General features: G+C 41.4%; 1 protein-coding gene across 6 annotated transcripts in view; it reads left to right on the top strand.

Annotated features, from left to right (window-relative positions):
• The window catches only part of ppfia4 (PTPRF interacting protein alpha 4), a 65,625-nt gene that overhangs the window by 37,842 nt on the left and 9,464 nt on the right, over window positions 1-18,319 (top strand). For 4 of the 6 annotated variants that reach the window (XM_026168330.2, XM_026168334.2, XM_026168335.2 and 1 more), the window contains 13 exons: window positions 6,261-6,362; window positions 6,500-6,664; window positions 7,370-7,444; window positions 8,306-8,377; window positions 11,006-11,227; window positions 13,250-13,384; window positions 14,127-14,261; window positions 14,433-14,516; window positions 15,242-15,373; window positions 15,549-15,611; window positions 16,209-16,300; window positions 16,420-16,549; window positions 17,036-17,232. In XM_026168330.2, coding sequence (XP_026024115.1) covers window positions 6,261-6,362; window positions 6,500-6,664; window positions 7,370-7,444; window positions 8,306-8,377; window positions 11,006-11,227; window positions 13,250-13,384; window positions 14,127-14,261; window positions 14,433-14,516; window positions 15,242-15,373; window positions 15,549-15,611; window positions 16,209-16,300; window positions 16,420-16,549; window positions 17,036-17,232 — 1,604 coding nt within the window. The remainder of the gene's footprint in view (window positions 1-6,260; window positions 6,363-6,499; window positions 6,665-7,369; window positions 7,445-8,305; window positions 8,378-11,005; window positions 11,228-13,249; window positions 13,385-14,126; window positions 14,262-14,432; window positions 14,517-15,241; window positions 15,374-15,548; window positions 15,612-16,208; window positions 16,301-16,419; window positions 16,550-17,035; window positions 17,233-18,319) is intronic. The other 2 variants (XM_026168333.2, XM_026168337.2) reach the window with 1 other exon arrangement.

Raw genomic sequence — 18,319 nt, forward strand, 5'->3', positions numbered from 1 at the left:
CATGTTTTCCCTGTCTCTTCTTGGGTTCCCTTTAGACACTCTGGCTTCCTCCCAAAGTCCAAAGACATGCATGTTAACTTAATTGCTGATTCTGAATTGGCCGTAGGTGTGAGTGATTTTCTGTGTTAGCCCTGTGACAGGCTGTACCCTGCCTCTTTCCCTTTGACAGCTGGGATTTGCTCCAGGCCCTCTGCGACCCTTAATTGGATAAGCATAAGAAAATGGACAGATGGATGGATTGAATATGATTGCTGTATTAATTTATTAAGGATCACAGTCAGAGAAGGTGCCACGCTGGGTATTTTCACAGTGATTACATCAATAAGAATAGAAATTAAAAGGTCTATTTCATTACTTTCCAATCTCTTATACAAGTAACTGGGAAATTTAAAAGCCAAAGATCAGCCTTTGGAGAAAGTCTTGGATTCCCTTTATGTGGTGCAGAATACTAGAAAGCAGTATTCCCATGGTGTTGAGTGTATAAAGAGTTATAGTCAGTGCTGGGATTTGGTCTGATGAGCAGTACTTTTAACTTTAAGAGCAGACATGAAATACTGCATAGTTCACTGGGATACATTTAGAGGAATTAAATAACAAAAGAAGAAGGAAGGGCTCTTTCTACTGCTGCATCTGGAATGAAGAGTAGTGTGATGTAGTGTTGACAAGGTGTTAAGGTGCGAAGGGCCAGTATCTGTCATGATCAGGTCCTCTGAACTCAGTCAGTTTTCTCACACAGCAGAAAATAACTGGCAAGGTGAAATATAACCACGTCAGTTCTGATGACCACCTCCTAAACCCCCCTCCCACACACACACACACACACACACACACACACACACACACACACACACACACACACACACACACATTATTCACCAATAAATTCCACAATCTCACAACGCTTTACCTTTAATGCTGAGACAATGACCAACCAGCAAAGTGAGCTCTACTGTTATTTTGACATTGACTGTATCCTCCATATCTGTTATCATGGATGCGAGAGATGTGAATGAGCAGCTGAGGGGGCGGCCTCAGATATGGTTCAGGTGTGTGGTGTAGGTCGAGTCCCCATAGTACCGACCTCTATGCACGCTGCACACGTACAACGAAAACACAAAAATACACTCACACACAAGTAGAAAAGGATAACCGCAGCCACAATAAGTCTTATACAGCTTTTTTGAATTGCATGTGTGTGTGTGTGTGTGTGTGTGTGTGTGTGTGTGTGTGTGTGTGTGTGTGTGTGTGTGTGTGTGTGTGTGGTGGGGGCTCTTTTAGCCGTTTTTTTTTTTATCTGACTCCACTCCAATCTTTTGCCTTCTCCTTCTCTGCACACACACACACACACACACATATACACACAGCATTTTTTTCATCCTTTAATCCCAAACTGCTTAAGGAAGGGAAAGGGAGAAATCCCTTTACAATGTCTGGGCTCAGCAGTGTTTGGTAACCACTTGCTATCTCACATTGTGGTTGGAGGCAGCCGTGTTCCTCCAGACACCCGGAGTCTTCTCTCTCGGCTCTGTACAATATGCACCCTGACAGATGTCAAAGTTTTCGTCAGCATGTATTGTGCCGTTGTTTCGGAAACGTTAACCTTTTCTTTTTTCTTTGGGTTTTGAGTGGTGAAGGTTATATAGTGCATTTGGTTTTGAAATAGAGCACAAAGTCAAAGGCAGTAACGGCAGTTAAAAGGAAGTCATTCAGCAGATAATGTGTTATATGTTACATGTAACAGGTGTTTTTTATATACTTTATAAATACTCCAAATCATGCATCCGTATCTTTCCTTCGTGACGGTGCATGTTTCTCCCATTTGCATTTTCTATGTGTGTGTTTGCTGTTGTCTTTTTTACATGTTGAGATTGGGAGAGAGATGAAGGGATGAAGAGATGAACTAGAAAACGCAAGAGGTTGCCTGTTGAGCCTTTTTTGTCATGATTGAAAGAGAGAGCGAGCTCTAACATCTGTTGGCGGATTTGGGCCGAGCACATGTCTATTGATGCACCCCTGTGGACCCTGTGGAATAAGGGAAAGTAAAATGAACAAGCTGACCCATTTTCCCCTCTCCTCTTGTCACTCGTTTCCTCTCTCGATCTTATTCATTCGCTCCCCTCTGCTCCAAAGTCATTTTTTTATTATTATTATAATAATTTTTTTAATATATTTTTCTGCTTGCAGCACACCAGACAGGATAAATGGAAATGCAGAGATCAATATGTTTATTTATATATGGTGTGTGGGTTTGTTTTAATGTATTATTTAGATAATCATTTGCAACTCAGCTGGGTCATTATAGAAGAGAATCTGCCTTTCCTGCTGGATGTAATGTTGTTTTTTTATTAAAAAAGTTTTTATATCTCATCTGTATGCTGGAGTCAGATGACAGAATAAATATTAAAAGCACCAAGCAAAATTAAGAGACGCATATCTTTTTTTTTCTCATGACATTCAAATTACTAATCCATGCAGACATGTGTTAAATATCACAAACGTGTGGCACAGTGGTAGACACTGGCAGAAAGAGCAGCATCATTAGTGTAAAGCTAAAGGTAAGACTGAAATGTGGGGCTAATTAAAAGTACTGAGAGCAGTGTGGGTCATCCCCCTACATCAGCTACTGACATCATTAGCCTCTTCAAAGTTTACAGTAACAGAACTCAGATACAATTTCACTTCCCCACTAAGATGCATTAACCTCTTGATTAAAATTGAAATCAAACTTACAGGAGAAACAGTCCATCCATCATGCACATTAGTGGGCATAACGTAATTTTTTATCCCTATTATATTTCTCTGTGAAAAGGCTGCACGAACGGGCAGGGCTGCGTGTAAGCTGTTCACACCGAGATTTTATGATTTTTACAAGATATCAAACATTGTTGAAAAGGCAATGCATGATATCTTTATTTATATTTAGTAGTTCATCCTCTCTCATATAAATGTGCATTTTTATCTTATAATGCTAGTATAATATTGCTGAGGGTCTCTAGAGATTCTTCAGTAGTGATAATTTATCAGCACATCTGCTTTGCTGGTGAAGGCCAGTGCAAATGGGGCATGTCTTGGAACATATTTTCACACCTGTCAGTGTATTGCCACTGTGGTGCCAGTTTCATGTAGGGCTGCAGTTGTGGAACATTTCCATACTAACTTTAAAAAAACACATCTCCTAGTCAGGGCTGGTGTTTAGGTCATCTGTGGAAAACGTGAGACCAGGAGTGCGGTGTCGTAGCTGCAGCAAGCTTCAGGAAAAAGCATATGTTTGTAAGTGGATGTGTGTGTGTGTTGGACAAGCAGAGAGACCGTAAGCCGCTGGGTATTGGTTTGGACTACAGCCGAGCTCACAGGAAATGCCAACAAAGCACCAAGTGACATTCAGACAACATGGACAAAACAAACGCACACACACTCGTGCACACACAGATGCACAGACTTCGGTGAACAAACAGCTATCCAATTTTTGTTCCAGTGTGATCGATCGGGGAAAAATATTAAAAATCAACTTCCAGCAGGAGATGTGTGTGCCACCGACTGGTTCTCTGATGTAGAGTGTAGCAGCAGCACTCTTAGTACCTCATCTAATCGAGTACATCTAATCGATTGCAGACAGAATAACAGAAAATCACATAGGAAAGTGGATTAGATGTGGGGCTGTGAGACCAGGAAGCACCCTCTGACATAAGGATTGACTTCACATAGGTTACATTAACCATTAATAACACTAGTGGGGTGAGTGGCTATAGCTCAAGTGGTAGACCAGGTCAGCTACTAATCGGAAGATTGGTCTGTGTGAATGAAATGTCTGTGAATGGTAGATAGAAGCATTTACATAGAGCATAGAAATAAATGCTTGTGTGAATGAGGCAAGTTGTGTAAAGTGCTTTGAGCGCCCAGTTAGAGTAGAAAAGCATTATATACGAACCAGTCCATTACCATTCACCACTAGTGCATAAAAAGCCATGTGGTGACACATCACCTTTCCTTCCACTGATCAAAAGATTACAGTGAGAAGCCTTTCTTGATTTATCGGAGTTTAACGGGATGTGGACCATTATCTCTCAAACCAGTGCATGTGAAGACGTGACAGTATCAGAATTAGCATGGATGTTTTATGTATTATGTATATGTTATTATTATGTATTATGGTTGTAAGGAGGTAGGATGAGCTGCATTGTGTTAACTCATATTCAGATTCACATACTCGTAAAGTACATTGTGAGGTACAGATAGGCCGACAACTACTTTTGTGTAACGTCTACACAAACCTTTTTTACTGCTGTCATTTAAAGCACTTGTTTGCCCCCAAAATGAAGCATTGTATGGTCAGGTGAAACTCCATTAAAGTTTATGTACTATAAAAGAATCAAACTTACGGCAGAAAACCGCAGTTCTATGACAGCCATCTCCCAAACTATTAAAGGTAATGGAGCTATCTATTTACGACGCCAAAAGAGCATAAAATGTCCATCAAATTTATAAAGTGTGGGACATTTGCGGTTGCTTAGAAAGGGAGCGCTGATATCTCTAGTAGATTTGGAGACTTCTGTGGCAGTAGGAACAGAGAAGAACACTTTTTGTATTACAATTTTAACTTTCAAATGTGCATACACACACTAATATGTTAACAAGCCAGTAAGCTTAGCCAGTTAGCTTAGCTGAACAATAAAGACTGAAAATTGTTTTAAAAAGCCATGCTCTATCCAAAATTAAGAGCAATAAAACATTTTTTAAAAATTAAAATCTTTATCCTTTAAGCTCAGGTCCTCTACCAGTGGCCTGCTAGCTTGAGGGTCCTGTATAGTATCTTTGCTGTTCCTTGGACTCCGCTCTTCTGGAGATTTCAGATGTCAGTCCTGGGATCTGCTGGAGCCACTCCCAGCCCTTGGTCATTCTTGAGCTTGAGCTTTACAACTCCACAACTTTATTAGTGCAAAAAAACCCCATCAATGTATTTTTACTTAAACAAGCAGCTTTTTTATGTGCATTAAGGTTATATAAAAAATTAACAGTGCAAATGCAAATCCTTGCTGACAGTTTAACCAAAAGGCATTTCCAGTGGAAATCCTCAGCATAACCATGTATAATATCCACAAAACTTAAAAAGAGGTTATACACACACAATACGGTAATATTATGTTGAAGTACAGTACGTATCACTCCGTACTGAAACATTTGACAGATTTTCGAGCGCCGTGTACGACATAAAATCATTTCGAGGTCAGTAAACACAACCAGAATTCATACATAAGGCACACGGGATTATAAGGGGCACTGTCGATTTTCAGAAAAATCAAAGGATTGATTTTAAGTGTGCGTAATAACGACGGCCCGCTACCAAAAATAGTGCTTTGTTGTGCTTCTGACAGATGAAAGCCAAACCAGTTCCACACCACTGAAGTTGCAGCATTTTTACAAACCAATTCTGGTTCATCCGTTTCTTTCAATGACCCGCTTTCACTCTTCTTATTCTGCGTCGCTGCCATGTGCGTATGTAAACAAAGGCACTGCGCATGTTTTACCCATATCTATCGCGATATTTCATTTTCTTATCAGCCCGACATTACACTGGTATTACTTGCACTTGCAAGTGCGTAAAAGCTTCAGTGAAGTGTATAGCCTTCTGTCAGTAACTGAGGTCGGTGTGTTATAAATGACAGCTGGAGGTGTTCTCATCATTGTCAGTTCTATCACTTATAGAAATGACAATTGCAAGAACTGAGAGACTTTTTCACCGTGGAACAAACTTGTTGTTTCATGAGAAGTTCGTAATCTTATCTTTAGTAGCACTGACGTGACCACACCAACAATACAGCAATGTAAGGGCCAGAAAATTACCCAGACACTGAGGTAGGCAGAGTGGCACAGCTCACATTTTGTTTATTCAGCTCAGATAGTGCTGTTTTTGTACCTAGTGAGTCATGGAATTTCCAGCCTCTTAGACAACCTCTTATCGCAGATGCACAGAAAAATTTTTCCCAGAAATCATCTCTCACACAAGAACACTTTTATTTTTGGAGAAGCCACCCTAGACTGCCCATTATTTAAGTGTGCCCTGACATCCCCTGCTGATAATGTGTTCCTCTCGTTTGTGCTTGTGTCTGGCCACCAAACAGCTCGGCCACATGCACACACTCTTTAACTACGAGACTGCAGCTGGATTCGTGCTCAGTTAAACAAACGCACTCAGCCATTACCTCGATCAGTGATACAGTATTAACCTCTGTATGGGTGTTGTGTGTGTATTTGTTGTGTAGGAGTTTGCCACCCTCACAAAGGAGCTGAACATATGCCGCGAGCAGCTGCTGGAGAAAGAGGAGGAAATATCTGAGCTGAAAGCAGAAAGGAACAACACCAGGGTATGTGTGTCTATGTGTGTACGTGTGTGTCTTTGAGGGCGTGCGTGTGTTTGACGCTGATGAAAACAAACAATGTTTCTGGAATTAGTATTCTCTTTGGTCATGCATACATTGGTGTGTGTGTGTTCGTGCTGTAGCTGCTGTTGGAGCACCTGGAGTGTCTGGTGTCTCGTCACGAACGTAGTCTGAGAATGACAGTGGTAAAAAGACAGGCACCCCCACCATCTGGAGTCTCCAGCGAGGTGGAGGTCCTCAAAGCTCTGAAGTCGCTCTTTGAACACCACAAGGCTCTGGATGAAAAGGTGGACTCTCTCGCTCGTTCTCACACACACACACACACACACACATATTGCATGACAGAGGTTAGTTCTGACAAGTAAATGACAAATCTAGAAACTTGAGGACACAATATCTTAACAGTTTCTTGCTTCAAATGTGTCTTTTAACAGAATTTTTGCCTTTTTTCACTGTTTCTTAGTTATTGACGAACCTCTGTTTAGGACAAAAACAGACAGTGGCTGAAGTCATGAGACTTTATTAAGAGAAAACAGCATTGGCAACAGAATTGTACAGCAAATGGATGCAGATGAAAAAATAATCTGACTCTATATTAATCTCCTAAAACCTGAACTTTTCCACAGCGTGCATGTTTAATTTCTCTTTGATATTTGGGCTGATTGGGACCCGATGAATGTAAAAACAAAGAATCACCGGTTTGTTTGTTTTTTACACAATTTGTGTTTCTAAGAAAAATGAGAGCCACATATGAAGACATTCGTTTTAAATTTTGATAAAACAGAGGCAGTATAATGTCCCTGTAAGTGGATATCAGGCCCTTGTAGAGCAAAATTTAGTATGTTGGTCTAGACAACCCAAAATGTGATGTCCACATATGTGGATGCCAGGAGGTTAATATAAAAGTGAAAACTAAAAATCATGTAGTTTAGATTGCTTTGCCTTGAAAGCTTAAAATAACTGATTAAACGTGTGGACGGTGTGTTTGGCAGGTGCGAGAGAGGCTTCGGGTGGCTCTGGAGAGGGTTGCCACCCTGGAGGGGCAGCTAGCAACTACCACGCAAGAGGTGAGCAATGCGTATCTATGTGCAGAGTTTTTATGTGTGTGTGTGTGTCTATGTGTGTCGTTGATGGTAAGTAAAACATCTGCTCAATCCCTCGAGTGCCTCGAGTGTGATCGGATATACAATTTGCGTATCACACTGTGTGAGAGTCTTCTCAATCCTCTGTTCATATACATAAAACATCTATGTATAGATGTGTGAAACATAGGGCTCAGGGGCAAAAATCGTCCTCACAAAGACTCCAATTCAGCCCAATTAGGCTTTGGGAAAGGTGAAGAAGCGCATAGATTTAGAACTTTTAACTCTATTTTAATACGTTTCCAGCCTTTCCTATTGATAAAGACCTCCCCCGTTGTTTTTCACTACCTACTATACAAATATCTACTGAAAAATTTGTCCTCAGCAAACAGATCTTTTAATGTACTTTTACACATTTATCATGTAGACAAACTGAGACATGTCGTTGATTGGACTTATTTTCCTCATTAATTCTTATCGGGGATTAAATGTGTAGCTAAATGTCTTTACACCGATGTAAAATGGGTTTGACATTCCTGATTTATACATTAAAAGGTAAACAAAGAACAAATTCTTAATTTGATTCAAAATCAAACCTTGTTACTGTAAATTGCACTGATCAAAGAGTCTTATTTGACTAAAGCGAATCCTCCTTCGCACCTCTTTTCTTTTTTTTTTTGAGCATTATTCATATTTGCAGATATGTAAAACATGAGAGATCTTGTTGTCTGGCAGCCATGCTTCCCTTTGGGAGGCTGGGTTCTGTTCTTGGATCGACTAAGTGACAAGAAAAGTAAGTACGTTTATTCAGTGTTCTTTTTTTGGTCTTTTTAATCTACATTGCAGTTGAACATGGTGAGACAGAGGAAGGATGGTGACTCAGTGGAGCGAACAGATGGATCCAAACCTACATGGAAGGTCTTCCTGGCTGTGTGATTGTTTTTGTGCTATGTGTTTTATTTTGTGCCTGCTGATAGTATTTGTCTGCCCGTCTGCTTTTGTATCTCCTTTCTGTCTTCCTCCTACACAGTGACCCACACATATCTATACACAAAGGAGCATAAATCTTCCCTTACCTTTCTGATTGGGTTGCTAACTCTTGCCCTTCATTCAAGCCTGGTTTGAGGCTGGGGCTGAAACAAACACGTGTGACTGTGAGTGGATCAGATAGAAAAATCAAAGATTTACATCTAAAAAGAAATGTATCAACTTTTTATTAAGAAAAAACAAAAGCATGGAGGATAGGCAGTGGGGGAGGAAAGAAGAGAGAACTGGCTAGAGTGTGGCCATTAGTAGGGTGAGTGCCGTTTAGATGTCACAGAGTGTGAAGTGTGCAAACACACACTCTGTTAGGACATTTATCGATGACACCCGCTGCACTGCTGACAGCCACTGCCCTGCAGTGTTTTGCCACAAGTTCCCACTCCCAACTCATTACATGAAGATGCTTTGTCAGGAACCATTTCTTGCTACACAAGGGGTACCCCCATGAGAGCGTTTTCCATTGCACAGGACCACCTATAGTGTCAATTTTCCACATGAGGAAGAACAAAAGCCAAACCAGAAAAGTTTGTCTGCCTGGTACAGTTTTTTTTTTCATTTCTATGCCTTTTTTGGTTAGGTTTAGGCATTAGATTGCACGGCTAGGTTTATTTTAGCTTTAAAATATGCCAAATCAAATCAAATCACTTTTATTGTCACATCACATGTGCAGGTACACTGGTACAGTACATGTGAGTGAAATTCTTGTGTGCGAGCTTCACAAGCAACAGAGTTCTGCAAAAATACAATAACGTAAAACAAGCAAAATATAAGAATGGCTACATCTGAGACTAATAAATATATGTACAATATATAATAGTATATGCATTACTGGATGTGTATACTAAATATGTTTTTCTACGTGTGTGTGTGTGTGTGTGTGTGTGTGTGTGTGTGTGTGTGTGTGTGTGTGTGTGTGTGTGTGTGTGTGTGTGTGTGTGTGTATACATATTTTACAAATTAAATAGAGTAAACAATAAAATAAAATATATAAAAAATATACAGAGTTGGTTGAGACATGTGCAAAACAGTGGCATTACTGTACAGTATGTAGTGCATAATGTTGAAGTTCCAGTAGTGAAGCTGAGGTGTCTATGACGTGTTCAGCAGTCTGATGGCCTGATGGAAGAAGCTGTCTCTCAGTCTGCTGGTTCGGGACCGGATGCTGCAGAACCTCCTTCCTGATGGAAGTAGTCTGAACAGTTTATGGCTGGGGTGACTGGAGTCCTTGATGATCCTCCCCGCTTTCCTCAGGCAGCGCTTCCTGTAGATGTCTTGGAGGGAGGGAAGCTCACCTCCAATTATCCGTTCAGAGCACCGCACTACTCGCTGGAGAGCTTTGCGGTTGTAAGCGGTGCTGTTGCCGTACCAGGTGGTGATGCATCCAGTGAGGATGCTCTCAATGGCACAGTGATAGAAGGTCCTGAGGATGCGGGGGCTCATGCCAAATCTTTTCAGTCTCCTGAGAAAGAAGAGGCGCTGCTGGGCCTTCTTCACTGTTTTGTTTGTGTTTACTGACCACATAAGCCAGATGTACACCAAGGAAGCGGAAGCTGCTCACTCTCTCCACAGCAGCGCCGTTGATGGTGATGGGGGTGTGTACCCCACTTCACAACATAAAAGATTCAATATAAGGCAAAAATCTCTTTTTCTGTCAAGCAGCTCTGACATTTTCTTGGCTACAGCAGTTACCTGCTCCTAGTGTCATCACTGCATGTCCCCCGACAATGACAACATCACCACATCCCTTTGGCCTTATCACATCTGGGACTTCTGTGTGACCTCTGCTAGCCCACCCTGCACTGTGAAAAACGCCACTAAAGCCGACGAGTCCTGACAAGTTGAGAGTGAGAACGGACTGATGTTGCAACCAGCCCTCAGTGAGGAATATTTTTATTCAAGAAAGCGCAAAATGAAAATGCTTTTTTCAGCATTACAGGGTCCTACACAGTGATAGTGACACACTCTTAGTTCGTGAGCTCGTACCACGCTGTTTTACAGTCACAGGGAGCCACTCATGGATCCCCAGGTGTGCCATATCACACAGTTTCACACTATTTAGCCCTATTTCCCCGGGCATTTGTGTGAATCTTTACGTTTCTGTAAGGAAGTCATGCACAGGCAAAATGGAAACACAACGGAGCAGAGGGGGTCCTGCTAACTTTGGCTGCCCACTGCGTTGCTGTCTGAATGTGTCCCTGAAGATTTGTTTAATTAAGAGCCTGGAATTAACTGCACTCTGAGCTTTGGAAAGAAGAGAAACAACATCAAAACAACAACATAGCAGCCTACCCTCACATAACCCAACCCTGTATGCATAAAACCCACCACTCTGATCTAGGTCACTCAAGAACTTTATCAGCTCTAAAACTCTAAAACAAGAACTTTATCAGATACCCTCCAAACACAGCATGTAGATTTGCATCTGTGTAATACATGAGATGCATTTTATGTGAAAAGTGTATATAATGATGGATCTGCTAATTGTATGTGTCTGCCTTACAGAGACTTCCCAATGGCTCTATAGATGCCCACGATGACGGCAGCAGGGCATCTGAGCTTCAGGAGCTGCTGGATCGGACCAATAAAGAGCTGGCTCAAAGCCGCGAGCACTGTGCCACTCTTAACCACCGCGTCACTGAGCTCGAGGCAGAGCTTGCGAATGCACGCAGAGAACTGAGCCGCAGCGAGGAGCTGTCAATCAAACAACAGAGGGAACAGAGAGAGGTGACAGTAAAGGATGGAGTCAAAAAATGTGCTTTGGTTCTGGGAGCAAGCAGTGGGCAGCAAAAATGTTCAACTTTGCAAGGAAGAAAAATGTAAACATTTTCCTCATAAATCAGTTGCTGATTTATGAGGAAATGTCGTGGACCTTTATTACTCCCTATCTTGTTATTTCACAAAGTAACAAGATTTTTCTTATGCCATTGAGTCATATTCTCAGTCCTTCAAAAAGACCACATTGCATAAAGGCAGATAGATTTGTGTAGCGTGGATGTAGCTATTTCAAGTAATTAATTAGAAGAAACTTTTTAAAGTTCATTACATTTTGGGAAAATATATATAAAATATGTATATATAATATATATAATATTAGTGACCCTTATTCCACCAATATATTTAATATACTTCTTTAATATTTAATAAATTTCTTTTCAAAGCAACATTAGTTATGCAATTAATATTAATATCAAGAAAGAAATATTATAATTATTGCAAAGTTACTATTAGTTAGCATATTATGCAAAACAAAAAAACTTTACTTTTCTTTAATAAAACTTTTATTCCAAGTGTAATCCATACTATTATTTTAAAGCTTCCTTTGACTCTAGTATCCGTTCATTTTCAGTAATTTCAAGTAAACATTGTTTTTGTTGTATTTGTATATATGAAAAAACTCTGGGTCTGGGTCATATTGAAACCAAAAACCAGTCAGTCCTCTTCAGCATGTCCTGTACCACAACCACTCACCGAGACACATCCCGGGGGCATCCTGATCAGATGCCCAAACCAACTAAATTGTCTCCTATTAGTGTGGAGTAGTGGCTTTAGTCTGAGTCCCGCTGAAATAACCAACCTCCTCAGCCTTCATTTCTTCCACTTGTATCCCTGGTCTTATTATTATAGTCACTCATGACCATAGGTGAGGGTGGAATGTAAACACAATTGACCTATAAATTGACATCAGCACCAACCTGCCTGTTGGTCTTCCACTCCACCATCACGTGAACAGGACCCTAAGATGCTTAAATTCTTCCATATGGTGTAGCAACTCATGCTAGACCTGGGAGTGTGCACACCGCCCTTATCCATCTGAGAGTCATGACCTAATAGTCAAAAGTGTTACTTCTCATCCAATGTTTCACACTCAGCTGCAAACAGCCACAGTGCAAGCCGGAGGTCACTGTCTGATGAAGCTACCGGAACCACATCATGTGCAAAAAGCAGAGACAATATTCAAAGACCACCAAACCCTCTACCCTCCACCTCCGGCTGCCCCTAGAAATTCTGTCCATAAATATTATGAACAGAATCGGTGACAAAGTGCAGGCCTGCCTGCTCAGTGTGACTTACCGCTGGCAATGCGACCCAAGCTCTCGCTGCAGCTGTACAGGGACCAGAAACGACTGGAAACAACTTAAAGCTAATCAGACACAACAGGCAGTTTTAGCACACAGTTTGCCACAAGCTTTGCTCAGGGCAGGGCTGTGACAGGAGGATGGAGCAGTTGCTTACTTCCCGTCTGTGATTCAGGAGAAAAGGTAGCGTTTGTTGTCAGCCGATATTCCAACTAAGTGTTGGACATACATGAATGAGTTTTCCTCATTCCCAGAGATGATGAATCCAGCGATGGAGTCTTTTTTCTTTAAAATGACCGACAGAGTTCCCATACATCTCCTGGATAAAGTGTGTTTCTTTAATTTAGGAACCGTGGCAAACATTAACTGAATACTGAAAAATAAATCGGTATACTATCTATCTGGTTATACACAGGGGAGAAGTACAGTATAAGCAGTAAACAAGGATCACTTAGCAGTCACTTCCATCTTGGTCCAGCGTAGCAGCGTAGCCATTTTGATCAGTGTACAGTTTAAATTTGCTTGAATGTTTAAAAATGCACTGATGAAAACCTGGAGATGGATAAAAACTAAAGCTTAGCTAAAAACATTTGCTCCCTGCAAGTGTAGTAGACATGATCGACTGTTACTATATGACTTGATTGTTAATGTTGTGTTTCTCCACCTGCAGAGAGAAGATATGGAGGAGAGGATAACGACATTGGAGAAACGCTATCTGGCTGCTCAGCGAGAGACGACACACATCCACGACCTCAACGACAAGTTGGAAAACGAACTAGCCACCAAGGACTCCCTGCACCGACAGGTAACACTCGGCAGCATTAGCCACACACAGTTAACAACCCAACAGTCTGCATAATGAGCTTTATTACAGGCTGAGTGCATAATTGTCATTCAGAAACATGCATTTGTAGATAATTGTTTTTAAAACAAAAGTTAAGTGGAAATAGATGATGGTTGACCTGCTTAATGTCACCTTCCTAAACAAACAACAAGGTAGGCATTTCTGTCATAAACAGCCATTCAGTCCGTTTTTAAGAATGTTTTCATTCCTCTGCTGTATTCAGGCATCCTTGACTGTTTTATAATGTTAGTGTGTTGTTAAGGGATACCAGAAATATCACATTTATTTTGATACACTGTGACATAAGTGTATTAATTGTGCATCCAGGCTTATGTGTGCTGTTTTTATTTCTTTTTAATATTTCATGCCTCGGCCATCTGCAAAAATACATTTAAAGTTTGGGAGAGTATTATCGTCAGTGAGTGAGCAATCGAAACACGCTGCTCCGAGGTTCATGTGTAGTTCAGGGTGAATCTAAGTTCAGCTCCGCATGGGAAACACCAGCAACATCCTCTGTGAATGACCATATGTTATGTCCTTGCTACTCGCTGGCTGCAGTAGACTGATTACACCTCTCTTGTGATTGCAATAATATCACTCGTGTGTGTGCGTGCGTGCGTGTGTGTGTGTGTGTGTGTGTGTGCGTGCGTGCGTGTGTGTGTGTGTGTGTGTGTGTGCGTGTGTGTGTCTGTCTCTCTGTCAGAGTGAGGAGAAGGTGCGCCAGCTGCAGGAGATGCTGGAGATGGCAGAGCAGAGGCTGGCTCAGACCATGAGGAAGGCTGAGACACTGCCAGAGGTAGAGGCTGAACTGGCACAGAGAGTGGCAGCGCTCTCCAAGGTAACACACACACACACACACTCACACACACAAAGCTGTAGAAGCTTTTGCAAATGTTACTGATATAACAAGATTCACATGGCTTACAAATAAAAAACATAGATAAGATTGCAGGAGAGCAGTGTTCTTCTTGAGGCAGTTGTACAGACATGTGCGTGTCTCCCCCTTTAGGCCGAGGAACGCCATGGCAACGTGGAGGAGCGGCTCAGACAGCTGGAGTCACAACTGGAGGAGAAGAACCAGGAGCTAGGAAGGGTGTGTGTGCCTGTGTGTATGTGTGCAGCAGCCCTGCAGGTTCTCTCTGACCTCTCACGATAATGCGTGCACGTGCGGGCTGATGCCCCACATTAGCTGGATGCCTTGACTCTTGGCTGTGTGCTCCCTCATGCATACGTGTACATACGCAAACACACAGGAAACACACATTCAAGAAGAGTTCTTTATTTTCCCGGTGCACTGTTGCATGAATTCAAACCAAATTCACATATCTTGCTGCAACACATGCACACACACCCCTCTCCCCTATAAGACTGATTGGCTGCTATCTTTAGACTCTGAATAATTCACGCAAGGCTAATTTCTCTCTCTCTCCATGCGATCTCATGACTATATTTAGTAAAAAGAGCTTTCTGAGGATGCAGATGGGTGTTTGTGTTTCCCCATGTCAATTTAGGTGAATTAAATTACTTCAGAGTACATATTAAGCAGAGCGCTTCACGTTTAAGAGAAGCCATTTAACCCCCCTTTTTTATCATGATGTAAATGACTGTAATTAAATCATTCAGACTGTTAGATCCATTGTTGGCCAAGAAGACCTATATCTGGCAGCTGGTGATCTAGGGCTAAATACACACTTCATCCTTTAATCCGTGTAGAGATGCCTGATTAGCTGCATAAATACACCCACGTTGAGTCTGTATCAAAGAGAAAATTTGATGATGTCATTCCCCTCGTCTGGTTTCTCCGTCTCTGCTCATCAGGCTCGTCAGAGGGAGAAAATGAACGAGGAGCACAACAAGCGTTTATCTGACACTGTGGATCGTCTGCTCACCGAGTCCAATGAAAGGCTGCAGCTACATTTGAAAGAACGCATGGCTGCCCTGGAGGACAAGGCAAGGCCTGTGCACACGCGCTCATCAAAGCAACAGCATCATCTCATATTGTTGTTGTTTATGGTTCACAAACCAAATTAATGCGCAGTACAAAACATGTTCTTCTTAGAGGACAGATCTGTTCAGATGCAGGGTCATGTCTGGTTTCTTTTGTTTTGTTTTATTTTTTTCTCAGAACGCTCTCATTCAGGACCTCGAGAACTGCCAGAAACAACTTGAAGAATTTCACCACACCAGGGTTAGTATGGCTTTGGTGAATCACCTAAAAACCATTAAAAAAACACAATTGTCTTCTTGCTTTCAACGTTCCTGCCTCATAATAACTGGTGACTTTTTACAAAAATACAGTTTTCTTGTCCATGTGTCTTGACTCTTTTAATTTAATACAAATTTTTAGGGGGTGATATGAATCAAGTCATGTTATGGATTAAATTTCCCACAACCATACAAAAAGTAGCTGAAATGACCTCCACTTTAAAAACTAGCTAACCACCTTCAAGAGTTAGTCAAACCTATTGGGAATATTTGCTATAAGCAAGGCTAATTTTGGCATGGCACAGTGACCTGGAAGATTTTGTTACTTTCACACAGAGTCAGGTCAATATGTCTCTATTTTTCTTATACTTAGTGCACAAACAACCAATATCCATTTAGTACTTTAGTTGTTCTAAGGCTGAGCACACATTTTTCTTTAATACTTAATAGAATATTCATCCTTGATAAAATATTTTTGTAAGCTAGACTTTTTACTTGGACTTTTACTTAGCCTTGGTCTTGCTATTTTTTGCTTAAGAAAAAAAATCTATTGTCCATAATGCCTCCATTTTTCCTTTAGGAACGTCTGATTGGAGAGATTGACAAGCTAAGAAATGAGATTGACCATTTGAAACGCCGCAGTGGGGCTTTTGGAGATGGAACTCACCCTCGGTACATATAGCTGTTCCTCTGCGTTCCTCCTCATTCCTCTGTCCTCCCTCATACCACCATTTATACTTTACCGTACTATCCGTCATTTTTTCTGATCTGTTCCACGTATAAAATTGCAGATCTCACTTGGGTAGCTCCAGCGATCTTCGCTTCTCCGTGGTTGAGGGCCAGGATGGCCACTACAGCACAACTGTGATCAGGCGGGCACAAAAGGGCAGACTTTCAGCGCTGCGAGACGACCCAAACAAGGTGGTTATTGTGTTTTTTGGGGGTTTTTTCATATCCCCAAAGAAACCCCACAGCTCCTTGCATACACACACAAACATGATTGCAGAGATCGAGATCTCATTTCAACTGCTCTTCTAACCACATGCAGCTGCTTACGGGTGCTTAATCCAGGTTCATATCTGCTTTGCTAGTAAGTGTCAGTGCTTGGCTGATGTGTGATGATCCTCATGCCTAACTTCCCATTTTCTACTAACCTCTGTGTCTTCCTGTCTCTCTCACTTGCTGCCATGGACATGCTGTGTGATGTAAGTTTCCTGTTCATCCATTTATTCTCATAGCTGGCCACAAGTGTCATATAGTGATTTTTAAGTGTATTGCATTTAATCAGGACTCATCCATGCAACACGTTCTTTATGTATATTTATATGTGTTTTTTTCAAGGATGGGTTGTATTCAAAAATAACCATTGTTGGTGTGCGTATGCCAATGTGTATATGCTCTCTTTAGGTGTGTGCGGTGTTTGAACAGGACTACCCATCTCTGCGTGGGAGCGTCAGCCACCTCCTTGGCAGCGACATCGAAGCAGAGTCAGACCTGGATGATGATGTTAGCTCAGCCCTGCTTTCCCCCAGCGGTCAATCAGATGCTCAGACTCTGGCCCTCATGCTGCAGGAGCAGCTTGATGCTATCAATGAAGAGATAAGGTGGCGTTTACAGGCACATTACATTGCAGCTTCAGTTGGGATCAGTGCAACACCAAGAAAAAAGATACAGATAGGAAAAGTTCACAATACCAAATACAATACCAAACCAGCTACATGAAAAGGAACATGATGACGACTGTGCAACTAAATAAAGGTGCTGGAAAAAAAGGCCCGGAGTCAGACAGAATGCGATATGACCGATAGAGACATTTTATTTAGAGTCATCTCAAGGTCCCCATACTGTAACATAAAGACCCTATAATAATACAGATAGAAAACTAATGATCCACTGATCCCCTATGGGCAAGCAGTAGTGGAAACAAAAAAACTTCATTATAACAAAAAGACACCTCCAGGCTCAGGAATAGAGGCCGTCTGCTGTGAACAGTTGTGTAGACGAGTAACCAAAGAGAGGAAGGAGGGCACAAAAAGATAACAAAAAAGCATAAAGGACAAAGCACAAACTACGCCAGAGAGAAGGCACAAAGCTACTGGCATATAATAAATGCATTGACAGTGAAAGAAAGGAAAGCAGAGGAGAGGAGGTGCTCAGTGTATCATGGGAGGTCTCCAGAAGGCTGACTCTATAGCAGCATAACTGACTGGTGTTTCAAGGTAATCTAATACACACATAATGGAAAGTTTGATCAAAAAGATGTCTTTTAATCTTAATATTAAAAGCATTGGGGAAGGTTTAGCTCTGAAAAAAAAAAAAGGTCTGGACACTGGTTCCATGCAAGAGGATAGCTGAAGGCTCGGCCTCTACTTTTGGAACCTCTATGAACCACAAGTAAGGCTGCTCTATTGTAATAATATGGTACTGTGAGGCTTTTAAGATGCGATGAAACCTGATCATTCAGGACTTTGTGAATTCAACTTCCTGATTAAAAGAGCTTTTAAAGAGTCAACGGATAAATGCAAAAAAGAAAAAAGTGAGAAGTACAGTTGTGAGTAAATCATCAAGGGGAAGGCAGAAACAAAATGCAATTACTGTATACAAAAAATAGACACAGAGATGATTTCAGGTTGATAGAACCTTTCACTTATTTTTCCTGCTGAAACAGGATGCTATTTTCTTTTTCTTTTT

This window comes from Astatotilapia calliptera, chromosome 5 (assembly GCF_964374335.1).
Source record: "Astatotilapia calliptera chromosome 5, fAstCal68.1, whole genome shotgun sequence".
In the NCBI taxonomy this organism is placed as follows: Eukaryota; Metazoa; Chordata; class Actinopteri; order Cichliformes; family Cichlidae; genus Astatotilapia; species Astatotilapia calliptera.